The 19,943-nt window shown below is 47.2% G+C and overlaps 2 protein-coding genes across 2 annotated transcripts in view; both read left to right on the forward strand.

The window, feature by feature from the left end:
* The window catches only part of Fzd7 (frizzled class receptor 7), a 70,964-nt gene that overhangs the window by 27,019 nt on the left and 24,002 nt on the right, over positions 1-19,943 (forward strand).
* The window catches only part of Kiaa2012 (KIAA2012 ortholog), a 115,971-nt gene continuing 113,105 nt past the window's right edge, over positions 17,078-19,943 (forward strand). Inside the window, exons 1-2 of the mRNA XM_051154533.1 lie at positions 17,078-17,572; positions 19,518-19,784. Of these exons, the coding sequence (XP_051010490.1) occupies positions 17,489-17,572; positions 19,518-19,784 (351 nt within the window). The 5' untranslated portion in view covers positions 17,078-17,488. The remainder of the gene's footprint in view (positions 17,573-19,517; positions 19,785-19,943) is intronic.

Consider the following 19,943-nt stretch of genomic DNA (forward strand, 5'->3'; position numbering starts at 1 on the left):
TCGCCCCACAATGTTCATGTTAGAAATGTGGTCCCTGGTATGGTGATATTAAGAGGTACTTGGGAAGTACAGCCTGATGGGAGGTCATTACATCATCACAGCCCCTCCCCTCAGATGGGACCAAGGTAGATCCTAAGAGATTCTCATTATAAAAACACAGGCCAGCTGGGCGTGGTGGCGCACACCTTTAATCCCAGCACTTGGGAGGCAGAGGCAGGCAGATCGCTGTGAGTTCCAGGCCAGCCTGGTCTACAGAGTGAGTTCCAGAACAAGCTAGAGCTACACAGAGAAGCCCTGTCTTGAAAAACTATTTTAAGAAATTATTGCATGTGTATGTATGTGTGCATGAGTGAGTGTATACACACTGCATGCGTGCAGTAGCTCTTGGAGGTCAGAAGAGCTATTGAATTCCTTGGAACTGGACTTATAGACAGCTGTGAGCTGCCATGTTGGGTGCTGGGAGCCAGTGTGGGTCCTCTGCGAGACTAAGAAATTCTCTCAAGCACTCAGCCATTTCTCTAGCTCCAATCATTTAATTTTTCCTGACAGAATGGCTTTAGCAACCAAAACTAATTCATCCAGTGTGTTCTTTCCAGAAGATCTGGAGGATGTTACTTCCTGCAGAAATGCTAATGTGTGATTACAGAAAACACACACACACCACGACCACCACCACTACCAACAATAACAACAACAACAACAACAACTCATGGCTGTTGCAAGAAAGAACAATTTGCTCAGTTAAATAGCTCTGTGTGAGACCAAAGCTTTATCATGTAACATTTTAACTATTTACTGATATGCTTACAATCCCACTGGTCTCCAAGCTCTCTGAGAGATGGGGCTGCTCGTCACGTCTTATGTGCAAATCGTAGCTCACGGCAAGGTGCATGTCAGTTGTTTAATGCATGTTTCTGGAAAGGGAGGGAAGGATGGAGGGAGGGAGGGAGGGAGGGAGGGAGGAAGAAAGTTAGTTTCAAGTGAGAGTGCAGTAATATCCATGATGAAATGCCCAACCAACCGGCGGTGTATTGAATCATGGATTTTTGTTGTTGTTGTTTTTGTTGGGCTCAACTGTTGCTTTTCTAATTTTCTCTTTGAAGACCTGAAGAGGTTTCAGTGCAGAGAAACCAGGTGGTACATAGCTAGCTAACGACATAAGCATGGCTGGGGATGTAAGCCAGATGGTAAGCCTTTGCCTAGCACTCACAAAGCCCTGGATTCAATCCTAAGGACCACACAAACCTGGTGCGGTAGTGCATGCTTGTCCTCCCAGCACTTATGGGGCAGGAGCAGGGGAGCATTGCAGATTGAAGGGCACCCTGTGCTGCTGCATGGCAAGTTCCAAGCCAACCTAGGCTATAAAATAAACCGTTGTCTCAATAAACCAACATTAAAACTTTAAAAGTTAAGAAGAATATGCTTTAATTTTTTTTTTAAAAAAGATTAGCTGTATGTTAGGAGAATAAGTATTTTGCCTGCATGTATATAGCTGGACCAGGTGCCTACCTGGTGCCCTCAGAGGTCAGAAGAGGACATGGAAGCCTCTGGACCTAGAATTATGGGGAGCTGTGAGCTGCCACGTGGGTGCTGGGAATTAAACCCAGGGCCTCTGCAAGAGCAACAAGCGCTCTTAACCGTTGAGCTCTCTCGCTGTGCTTTCCTGTTACTAGAGCTTATTGAAAGTCATTAACAAGGAAAATTAGAGTGTTTTTCTAATTATTCTCTAGGCTTGCTCTTCGCTCCCCCCTGTCCCCCCCACCCTTGGTGGGAATTTCCCACAGACACTTCCTCCTAGTTAAAATGTCTTTTTTTTTCCCTAGTAGCAACTTCTGAAAGACAGCAGTAATTAGGAAGATAATTGGGAACGAATACTCAAGCAAATGAAACAGGAGCTTTGGAATGCCCTGGGGATGCCGACCTGGCACCATCACAAGACTTGTGTGTCCATCTGGGTCCTCCCAGAAACAGATACCAAGACAAGATTAGATGTGTCTGAGATTTATTAAGGAAAACACCTGTGAGGGAAAACGGGGCAGGAGCCAGGAGAAGCAGCAGATAGGGCCCAGATCCACCCATATGAAAGGGAGTCGGGAGAAAAGCAGGAGGGGTGGAAGTGTTTTAGAGTGCTGTGCCATAGGAGGAAGGTTTCGCAAGGTCACTGGGAATCCCGAAGCCAGTCACCCATCGGAGGTGCGCCCTGTCTGCAGTGTCCCCAGGGCTTAGCCTGTCTGTTATGGTTCTGCCCGCATACTCAGACATGGGTTAGGAGCAGCTTTGGTACAAATGTGGTGAGTCAGAGTGGAGCAACGGGGGCCCTTGTCACTTCTGCTCCTCGGAATTGGTGATGTTAAGAGGTGCTTTTACATGGCTACCCCAAGCTGTGTCCTCTCTTTACAAGTCCTACTTAGACCCTATTTCTTCAACATCCCTTTGAGGGGCACCTGCTCCCCTACCCTTGAGTTCTCATAGTGTTGTCCTCATCTCTCTCTTACACAAATCAGTGCCTGGGTGTGTGTTTGTGTGTGTTTGTGTGTGTGTGTGTGTGTGTGTGTGTGTGTGTGTGTGTGTGTGTGTGTCTTGCTATATGACCTAGGCTGACCTCAAACTCTCAAAATCCTGCCTCCTGCTTGCTGAGGTTACAGGCATGCGTCACCATGCTCAGCTTCAACTTAACACTTTTCATCTTTCATTATTTTCTTGAGATACTTTCTACTTTACACAACACACTCAGTACAAGTAACCTATTAAGACTGTTCTGTGAGGGCCTGAGATAGATAGTAGCTTGCCTACCTACTCTGGGTACTAGAATCTTCACTGAAATATTCAAGGTTTACTTCGTTACCTCTGTGTGTGTGTGTGTGTGTGTGTGTGTGTGTGTGTGTGTGTGTGTGTGTGTTCAGGTATGTGCATGCCACAGTGTACTTGTAAAGGTCAGAGGACAACTTTTGGATGTCAAGTCTCACCTTCCACCCTGTGGAGACAGACCTTCTCAACTTAGAAGTGTGTATAACCACTGCATCTGGCTTTTTAAAAAATTTTTACTGTAAATTTTTAATTTGGTAAATTAAAAATAGTTGTAATCAGCATAAAAATATAAATGACAAATAGTAAAAATGATATTTAGAGTAACTTAGACAATGGATCATTACTCAACAAAAAGATTTTACCAGTGAATGACAGTAAATCAGTATAAATATGGTCAAAGGCTTTGAAGAGGTTACTTTAAAAGGAAAGAGGTGAATAATCATATCAAATATGTCTCCCATTAATGAAAACATTTTATATGCACAGTCACCTTTCATCTAATAAAATGCCAGTCTTGACCAGGCACCATGGCTGGCTGAACACTAAGGAGGTTGAACAGGAGGATTGCCAGGGGTTCCCAGTCAGCCTGGATTATAGGGTGAAACATAGTCTTAGACCAAAACAGAACAGTAAATGTCGGTCTTTACACAAAAATGCACATTGTTGTTCCAGGTGAGAAGAAGAGTATCTCTCACATAAGGAATCATTATAAAAATAGGGAGAGTAGTTTGGTAATTTGTTGTCTTTTAAACTCTTTTTTTTTTTTTTAACTTTTATTGAATATCTATGATTTACATGACATGCACCAAAATCCCTCTCCTCCCCCCAGTAAAACAAAACAAACAGACAAACAAAAAAAATCTTGTCACAGAAGCTGTAGTGTATCACACAGTATAGCCTTTTGTCCACATATGTTTACTTTCAAATGTTCATTGCTACGAGTCATGGGTCTGGTTGGAGGCCTACACTGTCATTATCGGATCCTCACTGGGACTGCTGTTGGATATCCCGTTGTTGCCGTGTGTCAAGGAGATTCTTAATCTTTGAATCTGCAGGTCCAGCCCCTCTATATATTCCAGCAGGTCATACATGGGGTACATGTTGGGTTGAGGTTCACTCAGAGCCCTGGATCAGGGCCTGCTCCCTTGTCTTTAGGACAGGGCCCACTCTCCCACTCCTGTGTCCTCAGGGCGGGCCTGCTCTCCTGCTCCCATGTCATCAGGTCAGGGCCAGCTCTCCTGCTCCCGTGTCCTCAAGGCAGGTCCTGGTCCCCTTTTCCCATGTCCTCAGGGCAGGACCAGCTTACCCACTCCCATGTCATCAGGGCAAGGCTGGCTCACCTGCTCCTGTGTCCTCCGGTCAGGACAGGCTCTCCTCCTCCCATGTCATCGGGGTGGGGCCGGTTCTCCCACTTCTGTGTCCTCAGAGCAGGGCCAGCTCTCCTGTTCTTGTGTCCTCAGGGTCAGCTCTCCTGCTTCCATGTCCTCAGGGCCAGCTCTCCTGCTCCCATGTCCTCAGGGTCAGCTCTCCTACCCCCATTCAATTCTTCAGATTGTTGCTGGCCGTCAAGGCCTGGATGGCCTCCTACTCTTGTAGGTACTGAATCTTGTGGGCCATCAAGCAAGTGGCAAGTGGAGGCCCCTCAAAGTCTTTGTTGAGTAGCTCGCAGAAACCATTGATGCTGGCCCAGCTCAGCTTCTTATCCCGGGGAACTTGTGGCTCTGTTGATTTGCACCTCCTGGGTCTCTGGTTCCATTGCATGTTCCATCCGCCTTGGGCCCCCACCTCAGTGCTGCTGCTAGTATTCACCTCTGCATCATCCAGCTCTCGGCACTGAGTGTGGCCCCAGCCCATGAGAGGAGGTCCATGAGGCCTGTGGTGTGGGCGGTGGAGTCCTCACTGGGGCTCAACTCGAACAGCACTCCCTCCTTGAATGCACCGCACCTGGCTGCAACCCAAAAGGCAGCAGTGGCAGCCCAGGGTCCCTGGGAACTCACCTGAGTGTGGTCCCATGGTCCTGCAGTCCGCAGGAGGGCATGGACAATCCACATGACAGGATTTCCTTCTTTCTGGGAAACACCAGCACTGTGTTTTGGAGCTCTCAGTATGGTCCTTTGGTGGCTGTGTAGTCACTGCTGTTCTGCGGATCAGACACAGTGTGCGATTGACGCCATCTTGGATGATCTCGGCTTGGGTATTTCTAATACATTGCGCTAAGTGTTTCCTCCCAATCAGGCCACTCTCCGGAGTGAACATTTCTGTGAAGCTCTGGAACACAATCATCCTCCTCATAATGCACTGAGGACCTCATCTTTCGAACCCCACCCACCGCCACATCTGACTTTTTACCTGTAGAGGAATTTGAATTCAAGAACATGGCTGCTCTGGCAAGAGATCACATCCAAAGACCTTCTAGGCCTACATGATCTGTCTGGAATGCAAACTCGCCTTTAATCCAGGAAACAGGCATGCAGATCTGAATTCAAGGCTGGCTTGATACAGAGCAAGTTTCAGGTAAAGAAAAGCTGAGGTACATGCATGGTGGTACAAGGCTTTAATCCCAAAGAATGAAGGTAAAGTTAGTTTGTAGAAGGAAGCACCAATGTTTGAAAGTGATGTCTAATTGAGTGGCAGAAAAAGTGAAGAATTTGAGAAAGTTTTAGCAGAATAGTATACGCTCAACTCTCTCAAGAAGAGAGAGAAAAGGGAGCTATGTAGGGCCAGTGCAAAGAGAGAGGAGGCAGTTTTGCCACAACAGTAATAGAGAGACAGGTTGCAGAGAGCGAACCAGCTAGACTCAGGTGAAGACCGAATGAGCCAGAGAATGAGAAGGAGCCAGGAAATTAGAGCAGATTGTTGGAATTAGTTTGAGGCCAACCAGAACAATTTAGAGGCTGAGAGAAAAGTCAGATTGAATAAGTTAGCTGGGAGAGGAGTTTGAGCCAGAACAGCTCAGTTGAGCCAGCCAGCTATGAGCTCAGAAAGGACCAGAAAGGGTGAGCTTATTAAGCATTAAGTCTCAGAGGCTGAGAACATTCTGGGCCTAGGTGAGCAGAAAGAGGCAGTGACCCTCCCAGACAACAACTAGAACAGGTGACTAAAAGTTCCTTTTACGTCTACCTGGTTCCAGGCAGGACTTGAACCTGCATCTTCAGACTTACACAGCTAGTGCCCTTAATTGCTGCTCCCACTCCCTGACACCCCATTTCACTTTTCTTCTCTTTTGAGACAAGTTCTCATCACATATCTGAGAACAGGCTCCAAGTCCCAGGCGTGTGCCTCTGCACACCGGTCCTGAGGGGGCTCTGCCTCACCCTCAGGGTCTCATTTGTACACTTGGTGACATTTCTAAAGTTGAGATTCCTTTTATAATTTTGAGTAATTGCCAAGTGCTGGCAGGAGAGCAACTCGGTGCTAGCAGGAGAGCAACTCAGTGCCGAGTTGTCATCATCTGCCCCATGGGAGAACTCAATAAATAGAGTGAAGCATATTTACAATAAGTGAATATTCAGTATTCGTTGCTGAAGGCATGACTGACGACATTGCTATGTGTTGCAACAAAACAAGTCAAGGGCTTCTCATGACACAGGGGTGGGGGTGGGGTGCCAGCCCACACAGTAGGCCCTGTACTTATACAATAGAAATTGACCAATGTCTCAGGAGAAACAGGGCTTTTAAAGTTAAAGATGGTTTGAAGGAATCAACTCATTTATTGCAAGGTTACCATAGAGCACAGGGCATCCCTCAAGGGGCTTCTGAGTGACTTTCAGAGGAAGCTTCTAGAGACAGACAGTCTTATTAAAGGGAGGACAGACATGAGGTTAGCCAAATAGGAAAAACAAATGAAATCCTGGTAGGACTCCCACCAGGGCACCCAGCCTCCACTTGCTAAAGGGGCTGCGAGCTTAGCTCCACCATGCATCTGAGCACCCCCACCCACACAGCTAAGCAGTGTCGCAACTGTCACAAAGAATTCAAAGAAGCCATAGCCTGACTTTGAAAGAGGCACATCCCCAAGGCCAGACATGGTGGCGCATGCCTTTAATCCCAGGATTTGGGAGGCAGAGGCAGGCAGATCTCTGTGAGTTCGAGGCCAGCCTAGTCTACAGAGTGAGTTCAGGACAGCCAGCCAGGGCTGTTACACTGAGAAACCTTGTCTCGAAAACAAACAAACAAACAAACAAAAACCAGCATTAAGCAAGTAGTGTCCTTAAAAGGCATCTTGAGACTGAGGAGCTAGAGTTAACCCAATAAGTTGGATTACTTCCTTAACTCTCCACATTGATTGATGCTGAGAGGAATTACTGAGAATGATCAAATCCACACCCTGGAACAAGAACAGGAATTCCGCGGAGAACAACGCTGAGCTGGCTGATCTCCGTTTATGTATCACACACGACTCGCTCTCCTCCCTCGCCTATGGAAGACGTCATTCACCATCCATGGAGCGCTGTGTTAAACTAGGCCAGAATTCTACAGTCACTTCCAGCTGTGTGTTCTAGGAAGCCGCCAGGGAGAAACTGACTTGGGTGTGCCTCAAGGAGCCAGCATGCTACCCCTGTGTTATGTTCTTAGGTGGAGATGAGCTCCAAAGACACCACAGAGGATTCTAACAGCCCCTTGTTTTCTCTGGCTTTACCCTAAGACATTCATGAAACTCTCAACAGGAAGAGTGAAAAAGAACAGTCTGGGATTGGCTTGGAATTGCCGTGCAGACTCTGTGGTTTCTAGAACCAGTCTCCCGCACCGCTTTGGCCTACCCCCATTTTGTTATTAAGCACAAAAAGTGCTGTGTTGGGTGACACAGCTACCATGCGTGATAGTATTGATACTTCGATGAGATTTGGAGGTACTATGGAAACATGCCTCTGGGTGTGTCTGTGAGGATTTCCGGAAAGGTGGGAAGACCCACTCGGCGCATGGGGCAGCGCCATCCTAGGGCTGGGGTCCTGAGCTAAACAAAAAGGGAGAAAGCCAACACTGGCCTCTCTTAATCCCTGATGAGATCAGTTGTCTCACACTCCTGACTGTGACAGGCCAGGACCTCAAACTGTGGCCCCAAGCGGTCATTTCTTATGTTACTTGTGTCGGGTAGCTTGTCCCAGCAACAAGAGGAATGTAGTAGTCCGTACATAGCCTCTAAGTCACCCATCTGCCAACTGGTGTATTAAAATTATTTTCTTCCTTATAATTTGCATGCAGGGCAAGATGGCTCAGCAGGTAAAGGTGCTTGCCACAAGGCTGACAACCTGAGTTCCAGCCCCAGGACCAATTGTAAAAGGAAGATATCAAATCCTAAGAGTTGTCCTCTGATTTTCATAGTCACACCATAACAATGAAAACACACACACACACACACACACACACACACACACACACACACACACACAGGTAATATTAGTTTTAAAATATTTTATTATTATCTATTTTTATGTGTATGGGTATTTTGTCTGCATACATGTATATAAACCCTGTTTATGCCTGAGGCCTTCAGAGGCCAGAAAAGGGCCTTGGACCTCTGGAATTGAAATTACAGACAAGCCTGTAACCCCAGCACTCTGGGAGGCAGAGACAGGTGGATCTCTGTGAGTTCGAGGCCAGCCTGGTCTATAAATCAAGTCCAGGGTAGCAAGGGCTACACAGGGAAACCTTGTCTTGAAAAGCCAAAATAATAATCATAATAATCATAATAGTGATAGTAAAAATAATTAAATTACGGACAGTTGTGAGCTGCCATGTGAGTGCTTGGAATCAAACCTGTGTCCTCTCGAAGAACAGCCAGTGTTCTTAACTGCTAAGGCATCTCTCCAGGACCCTGTAGTTAAAAATAAATAAATGATCTTCAATTTTGCTCCACAGATTCATGCTGTCTCATGTACTGACTAATGAAAATGTCAGGTGTTTTATATGATGTGATACTTTGGTCTTCAATTGCTCTGTTATGGATAAGAACCACTTCCTGCTTATAGTCCTGGATGAAAATGAACCCCCTTTTCAGAGACTCTTCAAGCATTCTGGGTCACACTCTCAATCTGTATTTACTTATTATGTATACAGTGTAAATATGTATTTACTTATTATGTATTTACTTATTATGTATACAGTGTTCTGCCTATATGTACACCTGCACGCCAGAAGAAGACACCAGATCTCATTATGGGTGGTTATGAGCCACCACGTGGTTGCTGGGAATTTGAACTCAAGACCTTTGGAAGAGCAGCCAGTGCTCTTAACCTCTGAGCCATCTCTCCAGCACACATCCGTGGTTCTCAAAAATGGCTGAACACTAGAATTACCTGAGGAGCTTCCAAAGTTTATCAGCGCCTGACAGAAGCAGGGACCAGACACGTCTTCTCTGATAACAGGCCTTCCTGGTAGACACTATCATCTCCCATTTTCCAGGCAATGGAGGTCAAAGAGCTTTTTGCACACCTAATAAGGAACAGCTCGACATGCATAATGTTGAGTGTCCTCTGTACCATATCTTGACAGCATATGGCATAGCACCACAACCCTAACCCCACTCACCCTCACACAGGCCAAAGAATCAGACCATCCCCAAGCAGCAGGAAAGACCCCTGCTCACTTCCGACTCTTCCATTCAAGGCAAACACCCGCCCTGTATCCTTGAATCCTCCCTCTCTTGCCCCTCCTATTTCATCTCCACAGTGAACAGGGTGCGCAGCCCAGAGTGGGAGGCCAGGCCGGAAGGCAACATCTTTGATCGACATGGCTACTATTCGTTTTAAGCGTTTTTTATTTCCCGATCATGCTCAGGCCCGAGAGTTCTGTGAGTCTACGTGGATTAGATGAAATTTAGTATTTTTCTTAAAAGCCAGAATGAATTGAGCCGATTGACAAAGCAGTTGAACAAAAATAGCTTGCCTCCTCCCTCAGCTCTACTCCGTTAATTTTCATTTTATTCGGAGTCCAGACAAAACAACCCTAAGTGGTTCTCAGTGAATCTGAGAACCCCGGAAGAGCTCCCTTCTTTATTAGAGTCACTAGCCGATTTTTCCCCCCAAATACTGCATCAAGAGCTCCTTTTTGCTGCAAAATTGCTGCAAAATTTGAGCTGCCAGACATCCTGAGGGAGTGGGGAGAGGCTGCCAGGCTCCCTGGATTCTAAGGAAGGCCGACTTTGCCCTGCCTTGCTCCTGACTGGGGACAAGCCATCCACAATCTGGATTTCTTGTCTGGGTTCAGTCAGCTCCGTCACAGCACAGACCAGCCCAGGACGCAGCCAGTGAATCACGGGACTGAGGGATTTCTGCCTAACAAAGACCTCCAGCGCTGGGAAACTTTCTCGCTTGGTCCCAGTGGAAAAGCAAACCATTTGCACCTAGTCCTGACAAAAACCAGAGCATAGCAGCTGTACTAACCGCGGGCACAGCATGGCGGCGGTACTTGGCCTCACGTACCAACTGCGTCCCAAGATGCAGAGGAGATGGTGATCAGCAGTAATGGTGAGCGGCTCTGTCGGAGCTTTCTTAAGAAGAAAGCGCTTGGAATGAGCCAATGAAAGCTGTTGCCAGGGAACCAGATGCCATGAGCCGGCCACTCCAGCAGTGTTAATACAAGCATACAGGCCTGGAGTGCTGGAGTGAGCATTAAGTATACTTGGCAGCTGAGTCCTACAAGGCCGATTAACCCTTCATGCACCTAACCAGGAGCAGGCTGTCAGGGAGAAGGAGGGTGAAATCCAAACAGCCAAGACACCCCTGCTGCCAGCACATCCCACTGAAATGACAATTGCAAAGCTGTCCTCCCTGTTCGACTGACAACCCTCCCCCCCCCACACCCCGGGACACTACTGAAGATGTGTAGGCATCCCTCAGAGGCAATGAGCGAGGGCTGGCTATCACATGATCGCAGAGGGCACTGCTCATGTCTGCTATACTAATGACTCCTCTCATCTTGTGGCCTGGCGTCTTCTAGCCATTGGCCTCAGGAGGGCGACTCTGCTGCCCCATGTGTGTTGTGTGTGATGAAGAGGACCAGCTTCCCCCCTCCCTAAGAATGTATCCTCGGAGCCTCTGGGCCATTCAGAGACTGGCAGCCTACCCTCACTTTAAGATGCTTGTCTGTAAGGGCAGTAGGTATAGGCTAGCCCTCTGGGGAAATGAGGGCCGGCCAGTCTTGCCATGGGTGGGTCTCCTAGCCTACCTCCCAAGGGTGCATGCCTTTCCTTTCCTTTTTTGTCAATCCTAATCAGGCAGTTGCTCTGGGACCCATTTCTGCGCAGTCTAGTTGAGCAATCTCTCCTGAGGAACTTGCAAATTAATTTGCAGGAGAATCTGAGCACTTCCCTAAAAGAATCTACACAGGCTGAGCGTGGGCAGTGAGGGTTCCTGGAAGGTTAGGGGCTTCTTCACCATGTGAACTCTAGCGACCCGTGGGCTTTGCAAGGAAGGCTCAGAACGCCACCAAGCTTCTTGATACCATTACTTTTGTGTCACACTATCATTCTAGCTCTGTTTGGGCCACGGGTGGGGATGTAATTTGAACACTCAAAAAAAAAAAAAAAAGTCTTCCTAACGTGAGCGAATAATGTTCTAGTTACTTACTGTCTCTACATGTGAGAGCCCCTTGTGAGGCGTGGCCTTCAGAGCATCATTTGTACAGTTAAGACCTTACTTCTGTCGCCTAACAGCTGGGAGCTGCTCCTGCGAGCTGTGTTACCAGACAGAACTAGATCTTAAACATTGCTCGTTCGCTGCATACTGCAAGGCAGTCTGGCCCTTACACCAGTCGCTGTATCCATTAAGTAAACATCATTATAGCCGGGCGTGGTGGGGCACGACTTTAATCCCAGCACTCCGGAGGCAGAGGGAGGTAGATTGCTGTGAGTTTGAGGCCAGAATGGTCTACAAAGCAAGTCCAGGACAGCCAAGACTATACAGAAAAGCCCTGTCTTAAAAAACCAAATAATAAGAATAAGAATTATTATTATTATTATTATTATTATTATTATTATTATTATTATTATTATTATTATTATTATAACGCTAGCCAATGAAACTGTTTTTGTTTTGTTTTGTTTCAGACGGGGTCTCTCTCTGTAGCCCTGGAACTCACTATGTAGACCAGGCTGGCCTGGAACTTACACAGATCCTCCTACCTCTGCCTCTAATTTCAGCATTTGGGAGTCAGAGGCAAGGAGGATCTCTTGAGTGTGATACCAGCCTGGTCTGTGTGAGTTCCAGGCCAGCCACGGCTACACAGTAAGACCCTGTCTAAACAGACGAACAGGACTATAAGCCAATGACACCGATGAAACACTCTAACTCTGCTGCTTAGTGGCTCTAGGCAAGCAGAGCCATGGGTCTCTGTGAGTGACTTCCGCTCTGTCTCCCCTTAGAGCTGAGCTCGTGGCTATCCTGGTCTTCCTTCCTGATCAGTTCCCAGGATTCGCTACTTTTGTTCCCACTGACGGAGCAGCTGGCTAGACAGTGACTGATTCCTCTCACCTTATGAAAGCACCAAGAACATGGGATTGTGTCTCTTCCACAAACTTGCTATCTCCCCACCATAAACTTAAGAGTTTGCAATTACTATGACTATCTCTGATAAGAACATGATGCCTGGAGCAAAAAGATTTTATTTGTTTGGTTGGTTGGTTTGGTTTTGTTGCTGTTTTGTTTTGTTTGGGGTTTTTTGGGGTTTTTGTTTGTTTGTTTTTGTTTTAAGGAACCAAGCATTTTTTTTACTCCCAAAGCAAATCCTTCAAACAGATCTTGAACAAGCAGCTCTCCAGAGCTATCTCCTGAACCAGCCAGGGAAGTGTAGTGGCCTTGATTTATACCTAAGAAAAGAAAGGATATGGGAGCCCAAAACAGCTGCCCCTTACGAGATTCCAGAGAATTATATGTTGCTTTTTGCACTGTCTTTTCCCATAACTGGCCTGAGCCACATGAGAAAGCAGCTCCAGTACCTGAACAAGCCACGGACTCATCCTTAGCAAGCCTGTGCTTTTTCTGACAAGCCGAGAGGGCTGACGCTCCCACACTGTTGTTTGCACGTGCTCTGCCTTTTGTGTACCGAGTCTTGGGTTGGTTGGTGCTTTTAATCTCTGAGTCGAAGCTTTGTACCATGGCCAGACAAACTACCAGCTTCCAAGACAGGCTTTGACCTAATGTTCTCCCTTTATTTCTTTCTCTTAATGGCTCAAAGGTAATTACCCATCTCTTTGAGCATGTTGCAGAGCGAACACCAAATGGTCAGTGAGCTGCTACTATGTGCAAAGGGTGCCACTGGGGAGATGTAGACTAAGATCCAGTGCCTATCTTCTGTGAAAGAGCCCTCACTGTATAAGGCAGCATTATGTGTCAAATGCAGAAGCTGTCTTTTTTTTTTCATTTTGACTTTTTTCCTGTGTTTGTAGGAGGCCCCTGTGGTGGGCTCTCTTGACCTTCATTTGACCTTTCTTGGACTTTAAGAAGTTAAGAGCTGACCCAGACAAATCTGCAGGTCCACTTGCAAGGAGTGGCGAGATGACAGTAGAGGGAGCTCTGAAAGGCAGGTCAGAGGCTAATGTCCTCCCTCCACCTTCATAGCAGCCCCCCCACAGCTAAAGAGGAGCCACAGGCAGGGCTCTGTCCTGACTGCTGCGTATTAGCCTTAAAGAGGTTTCTTGGGGATAGTTGCCCCTGCTCTAGTATAAACAACAGGTCAGAACCAACTTCAGGGAAGGTCCCATGTCGCCTCTGCCTTGCTCCATGGCCTTGTGAAACTATGGGAAGTAAGAGCACACCGGTGAATCTGGCCGACTGAAGACAAAAAAACCTACACGATCCACACGTCTATGTCGAGGGATTTTTTTTTTTTTTTTTTAATCCCGATGCAGCCTTCTCAGCCACTTTTGCAGAGTGACATCCATTGAATCCAACTCTTTGAAACAAAGGGCAGATTCCCAAACACAGAGGGGAGGCGGCATCTATTTTCACCGTTTCATGTGGTTTTTATTTATTTACAGAGTACCAAGGTTATTCATGATGCTTTACAAACCATAAAAAGAAAAAAAAGAAAAAAAAAAAAACAAGGCCTCCGCCCTCTGGAACTTACAGTGTAATTTAAACAGACACGCTGCATGGACTGGCAGGTCAAGCCCGTCAGGGGATGGCGGCAGTGTTGCATGCCGTGGGTGTGGAGGACTCTTTCAGTTATAAATAGTTCCCAGTTACAAGGGCCTTTCATCTGGGATCCCCAAGCACTTTAGAATAGCAATAACCTCTATTGCTTTCTAAACGCACTTTCCATAAACTGTTGTGGAGACTGAGTAAATGCTTTTAAATGCCTATTAATTGATCTGTGGATCTGCTCATTGTCCGTATTAAACAGCACGGATGTAAACACGGTGATTTAGGAGAGGCCTGCTGTGGGCCGCGGGCTGCCTCCTCACAGATCAGGACCCCACAGTGGTCTAGCTGCCTTGCCCTGGCCTTGAGAGAGCTGCATGGGCACCTGGGTATTTTCTCAAGTGAGAGACTCTAACTAGACCCGCACAATCATTTCCCAGTGTCCCGTCCTCCATCTGCAGGCAAATCGACACTTCAGAGTTTGTGGAACTCACAGGAAGAACTTTCCCTGGAGAAACAGGGTCACCTGTCAGCTTCTTCTCAACCACTCCCCCATGCCCCTCTGAGCCATCTTACTCTCTTGTAAGCAATGTCTTTCCCCGAAATGTTCAGATTTCTGTTTTCTCGCCACTTATGGCGTTTCCCTTTCTATATTTCACTTGATGGCCGTTTAGCAACGGACTAGTCACTCCTGACCTATTTGACCAGTTCATTCAAGTCCACATGAAGACTGGTCCCGAGAGGTCACCCAGAGGTTCATGAGCTAAGCACCCTCTTCCTGCTGCCTTTTACAAGGCTCTCAGACTTGCCTTTCTAAAGCCCGGGATGGAACCTCGTCACCTCTTTGCTTTGAAAACCCCACCCGAGTGGACAAGAGGGACAGGAATTCCAGATCTCCATGGCTACGCAGCAATTTCAAGGTCAGCCTGGGATATATGAGACCCTGTCTTTAAAAAGAAAGGAGGGGAAAGGAAAGAGTTGAAGAATAAAAGCCCAGTGGATATATGGCCTTCCTGGTCATGGCTGCCAGAGGGGTCGTATGCTTGCCTCCTATACTGTCTTCTTTTATCCTCACTATCCCATCTTCCCACCAAACTTCTGCCCTTTCATGTCCCATCCTAAGACCCTTCCTGTTTGTGGCCTTCCACGGGCCCCCAGCATCCATGCCCTCCCTCTGCCACACAGTCCTTGCCACCTAGAACACCTTTTGTACACCACCTCTGGGGACACAGCTGTCTTGCAGGGAAAGGATGCTCTCCTAGGCTAGGGTTAGCTCAGCTATAGTTACCACTAGGGAAAGGTTTGTCAAAGGTCTTTTTTACACTTGGAAGAGGCATTGAAGGGGAAGACCAGGGTAACTGTAGCCTAAGACACCTGGAAACTACTCAGAGCCCTGATTTTGCAGGATTTTGTCTCACCTGTTGTGAGGTGGTCACTTTAGGATAATAATGCTGACCACTTGGATTAGCAAGTGTTCAGTTCAGTTTTTTAATATTTTGCTATATATTTGAAAAAAAAAGAATTGTGAGAAAAGATACAGAAGCTTGCCATTTTAACCATATTTAAGTCAACAGTTCCTTGGCACCAAGAACATCCCACCCTGTGGTGAGGCTATCTCCAGAACGATTTTGCCTTGCCAAAAACATTATCCACAGAACGCTAACTTTGCTGTCTCCCTCCCCATCCCCCTTCCCAGGCCCCCCCCCCACATCCCCATCCCCCTTCCCAGGCCCTGCCCCCACATCCCCAGCCCCCTTCCCAGGCCCCGCCCCTAGCCAACACCAGCCCCTTTCCCAGGCCCCGCTCCCACGCCCCCACATCCTTCCCAGGCCCCGCCCCTAGCCACCACTAGCCCCCTTCCCAGTATCATGAACCTGACTACTCATGTAATTATCACCACCCAATATTTGACCAGTGTTGTCACTGGCTTATTTCACTTAGCACAATGTCTTTAAAGTTTATCAGTATGGTAGTACACGGCTTAATTTCTCTTTTTAAGGCTGAATAATGTTTTATTGTATTATATGTGCTTTGTTTCACCATCTCTGTATCACTGGATAATTGGGTTGATTTCACATTTTAACTGTTGCAATTGGTGCTGCCGTGTGGGCATGAGGAAGACAAATCTTAAGCTCTACCTTCAGAAATTACTTTTGGGAATATACCTGAAAGTAGACTTACTGAACAATGTGTTCATTATGTGCTTGTTTTACTTAGGTTTTTAATTAGATACTGTATGCCATTTTCATTGAGCATGCATCTTTTATTTTTATTTTTATTTGTTGTTGTTCTATTTGCTTGTGAAGCATTACCTCACAGTTGGTCTGTCTAAACTCAGTTTTGAACGGCTACACTTGGCACCTTAATTCCTCCAGGCCCAACTCTAGATGGTCTGAGCCAGTCAGGGACAGGGTGGGGGAGGCCTCCACCAAGAGGGAGCTGTTAGGCCCACAGGTTGTTGCACTTCTGAATACCAACCAGCAGGGGGCGGAGCCACAAAGAACTTGTTTCCTTGGTCAAAACTGGAGCCTAACCACTTCCTGCCCCTACGGGACCTTGTGTTCACTCAGTGTCACCACCAAAGAGAAGCAAGTGGGTAAGTTCATAACACGATGCTGAGGGGTACTGCATTATGCAAGACAGTCACACCTTGCAAGACATTTGACATCCTAGGCACCAAAGTGGTATGGTCATATTGGGGTGTGTGTGTGTGTGTGTGTGTGTGTGTGTGTGTGTGTGTGTGTGTTTGTGTGTGTCTGTCTGTGTGTGTGTTGACAACTAAGATGTCCCCCATTGAGAACTGGGTATGCAATGGAAGCCAGAGCTTCCCAATGTCTCCCAGTCATCGCTCAGGCACAGTCATTAGTAAAATGAAGCCACAGCCAAGGGCAATGTCACAGATGGACACAGATGGAGTCTGTTAATACTTGACAGTGACAGCTTCATGTGTCAGGAAAAAGGGGAAGACACTTGCTAAAAGCAAGACGAGCACACATCAGGGGCAAAAAACAAGAACAAAAACAAGAACAAAAACACATCAACACAGCCTCCCACTCCACCTCCTGATACGTCCAGTGGACAGCTCCCACCCCCACCCCCACCCCAGCCAGTGAGTTAGCAGAGCCTTTAGCCTCCTCTGCCTTCCTGGGTTAAACTTCATTTCCCTGTGCTGCCACAGCAACCGGAAACAACCTCCACTCACAATGAGAAGGATGGTGCCTTGGCCCAGATTTGTAGATGCACGCCCGCAGCCTGTAGCAGGGCAACCAGATCTCAGAGACAACAAGGGCTCAGAGGAGCAGAGAGTCCACACAGCCTGCCTGCTGTCTGAGGAGCCAGGCCTAACACAGCCTGCCTGCTGTCTGAGGAGCCAGGCCTTACCGTTTGGTTTTTCTCCCCCACAAAGATGCGCTCTGTCTAAACTGTGTGGCTGGTGGCTGTTACCCGACTGCTGTGTGAGAGGGAGTATAGTTCATAAAAGACCCTATGTTCCCAGTCTCCTTCAGTTTGCTGTTTAGCTCTGGAAACCCTGAAGTGTGACCAGTTCTCAGCCTTCAAAACTGAGATGAACTGCCCTTGAGAGAGAGAGCCATCAGGGAAACATGTTCACCCTCTCTCTCCTGAGCCGAGGACATGGGAAGTTGGTCCAGAAAAAACAAAAGCTGGAAGTCTATTTTGAACCAGAGGTGAGTCTTAGAGCTGGGGCGTGGGGGCGGGGTGGAGGGCACATTCTGAAGATGGGGAGGCCTGTTCTGTCTTTTCGAGCTGTGTTTTAGTGAGTGTTGGACCCAAGATGGTGCAGGTCACTGGTAGATCTTCCCTCTGTTTGCCTGATTCCACTCCCTCCCAAGAATTGCCAAGGGACAGTCTGCCTCCCTCACACTTGCTTCCTGCTGCCTCTGCTCGAGCCTGAAGGAGCATCTAGGTTATCTGGAGACCGGACATTTGGTCCAAGATCAGACTTTGCACCTGGTGTTTAGGAGCGCTGACAGCTGCTGGCTTCGAGGAGCCGTGCTCGGTGGTTGAAACGCTGTGTGTTTGTGTGTGTGTGTGTGTGTGTGTGTGTGTGTGTGTGTGTGTGTGTGTGTGTGTGTGTGTGCCTCTCGATGGCTTTTTTGGAACGTTGTGGACTTCAACCCGCTAGTATTTATATTTAATGGAGGCCAAAACAAATCTCATTTTAGAAGATTTTTCAAGAGGTGGCAAGAATCCCCTTGTTGTGCTCCTCGAGGGCTGCCAGGAACAATAAACACATCGGGGTGCTTTGCAAATCCGCAGGACAGAGATCTCCATCATCGTGGTAGTTTGACATAATATTGGACCTTCACTGCATTAAAAGATATATAAAGCTTCAAAGGACTCCAGTGGCCAATGGCGTACACTTACAGACTGGCTATATAGCCACTTTATAAGCTCCTAATTAGCCAAATTAGGCAGCGTTCCACAGAGTCTGGAATGTACAGATCCCCTCCCTGTGTGTAGCTAAAATGGTGGCGGATTGGAATAGCGTCTCATGTTTAAATTAGTTAATAGCCCAGGTCTAGTTGTCAAGTCATCTACAGCCCTTGATAGTTCCGAGTCCTTGCTTGCATGCCAGGAGATGTAACTAACTGTGGCCTACATAGTGCTCTGCTGAAAGCCTCTAGTCAGGCCCAGCCCTTCTGAAAGTTGTGTGGAGTAAAATGGAATTGTGTACTAGGTTCTACTAATTTTTGCTATTGTGTCGGTTTCTGTGTGTGTGTGTGTGTGTGTGTGTGTGTGTGTGAGTATATGTGTGAATGTGTATGTGTGTGTATATGGGTGTGTGGGTATGTATGTGAGTATGTGTGTGTATGTGTGTCCATGTGTTTGTGTGTATGTGAGTATATATGTACCAGTTATGTATGTGTGTATGTGTGTTTATGTATGTGCACATATATATGTGTATGTGTGCATGAGTGTGTGTGTGTGTATGCATGTGTGTGTTTGCATATGGGTGTGTACACATGAGTTCAGGTACCTGAAGAGGCCAGAGGCAGTGGCTCCTCTGGAGCTAGAGTTACAGATAGCTGTGAACTGCCTGATGTGAGTTCAGAGGCCTGAACTTAGGTCTTCTGGAAGAGTAACAAGTATTCTTAACCACTAAGGTGGTTCTCCAAGCCCATGGTTTTTTGTTTTGTTTTGTCTTGTTTTGTTTTTTGAGTCAGGGTCTCTCTTTGTTGCCCTGGCTGTCTCAGATAGATATTTAGACCTACCTGGCTGGCGTCAAACTCACAAAGCTCCATCTGTCTCTGCTGGCATTAAAGCCCTGCCACACTATAGCCAGAGAGTCTACTCCTAATTGTTAATGGTCATTCAGAGAAAAATTAACAACTGAAGAGAAGAGAGAGGGGGTGAGCAATGAGATGGCTCAGTAAAAGCACTTGCCACTCAAACTGACAACCTAAGTGTGGTTCCCTCAAGCCCTAAGGTGGAAAACAAAAACTGGCTTACCCACATGTCACCCTCTGACCTCCTTACATGCACACGGCACATGTGCACGCATGTGCACACATAAACAAACAGTTTTGGAAAGCCAAAAATCTTTACACAGTGTTTGCTGTAGGAGGATCCTCCACAGTGTCTCAATCGAGGCATTTTCTTTCATTAAAGGACTATTTGAACTGGAAGTCCCCGGAAGACTGCGTCCTGGTAAGCAAGGCCCAGGATGGGGACAGTGCCAGCCAGAACCCCTGGAGCCTCCTTCTTCCTAAGACCTTCAGCACAAGAAAGGGGGCACTGATCCTCTACTCAGAAGGGCTAGCCTTGTCCACATGGCCACCCAGAGAGACGAGGGGAGATCACAGGAAGAAGCCGGACCTTGAACTGCGCACGCTCCAAGACCTCAGAGAAGCCATCTTGGCATACGGAAGGAGAAAGGTGGGTTTGGGAAAGATGGTGTCATGTGCTCATAAGTGCAATCCCAGCTTTGGATGTAAGTAACTTCTTGATCCTGAGGGAGGGAAGACATGGAACTCGCAGGCCTCCACTTCAGTCATCTTGCCCTGTGTGCTGAGAACTACCATCCTAAGGCCCACA

The sequence above is a fragment of the Acomys russatus genome, chromosome 12, assembly GCF_903995435.1.
Source record: "Acomys russatus chromosome 12, mAcoRus1.1, whole genome shotgun sequence".
In the NCBI taxonomy this organism is placed as follows: domain Eukaryota; kingdom Metazoa; phylum Chordata; class Mammalia; order Rodentia; family Muridae; genus Acomys; species Acomys russatus.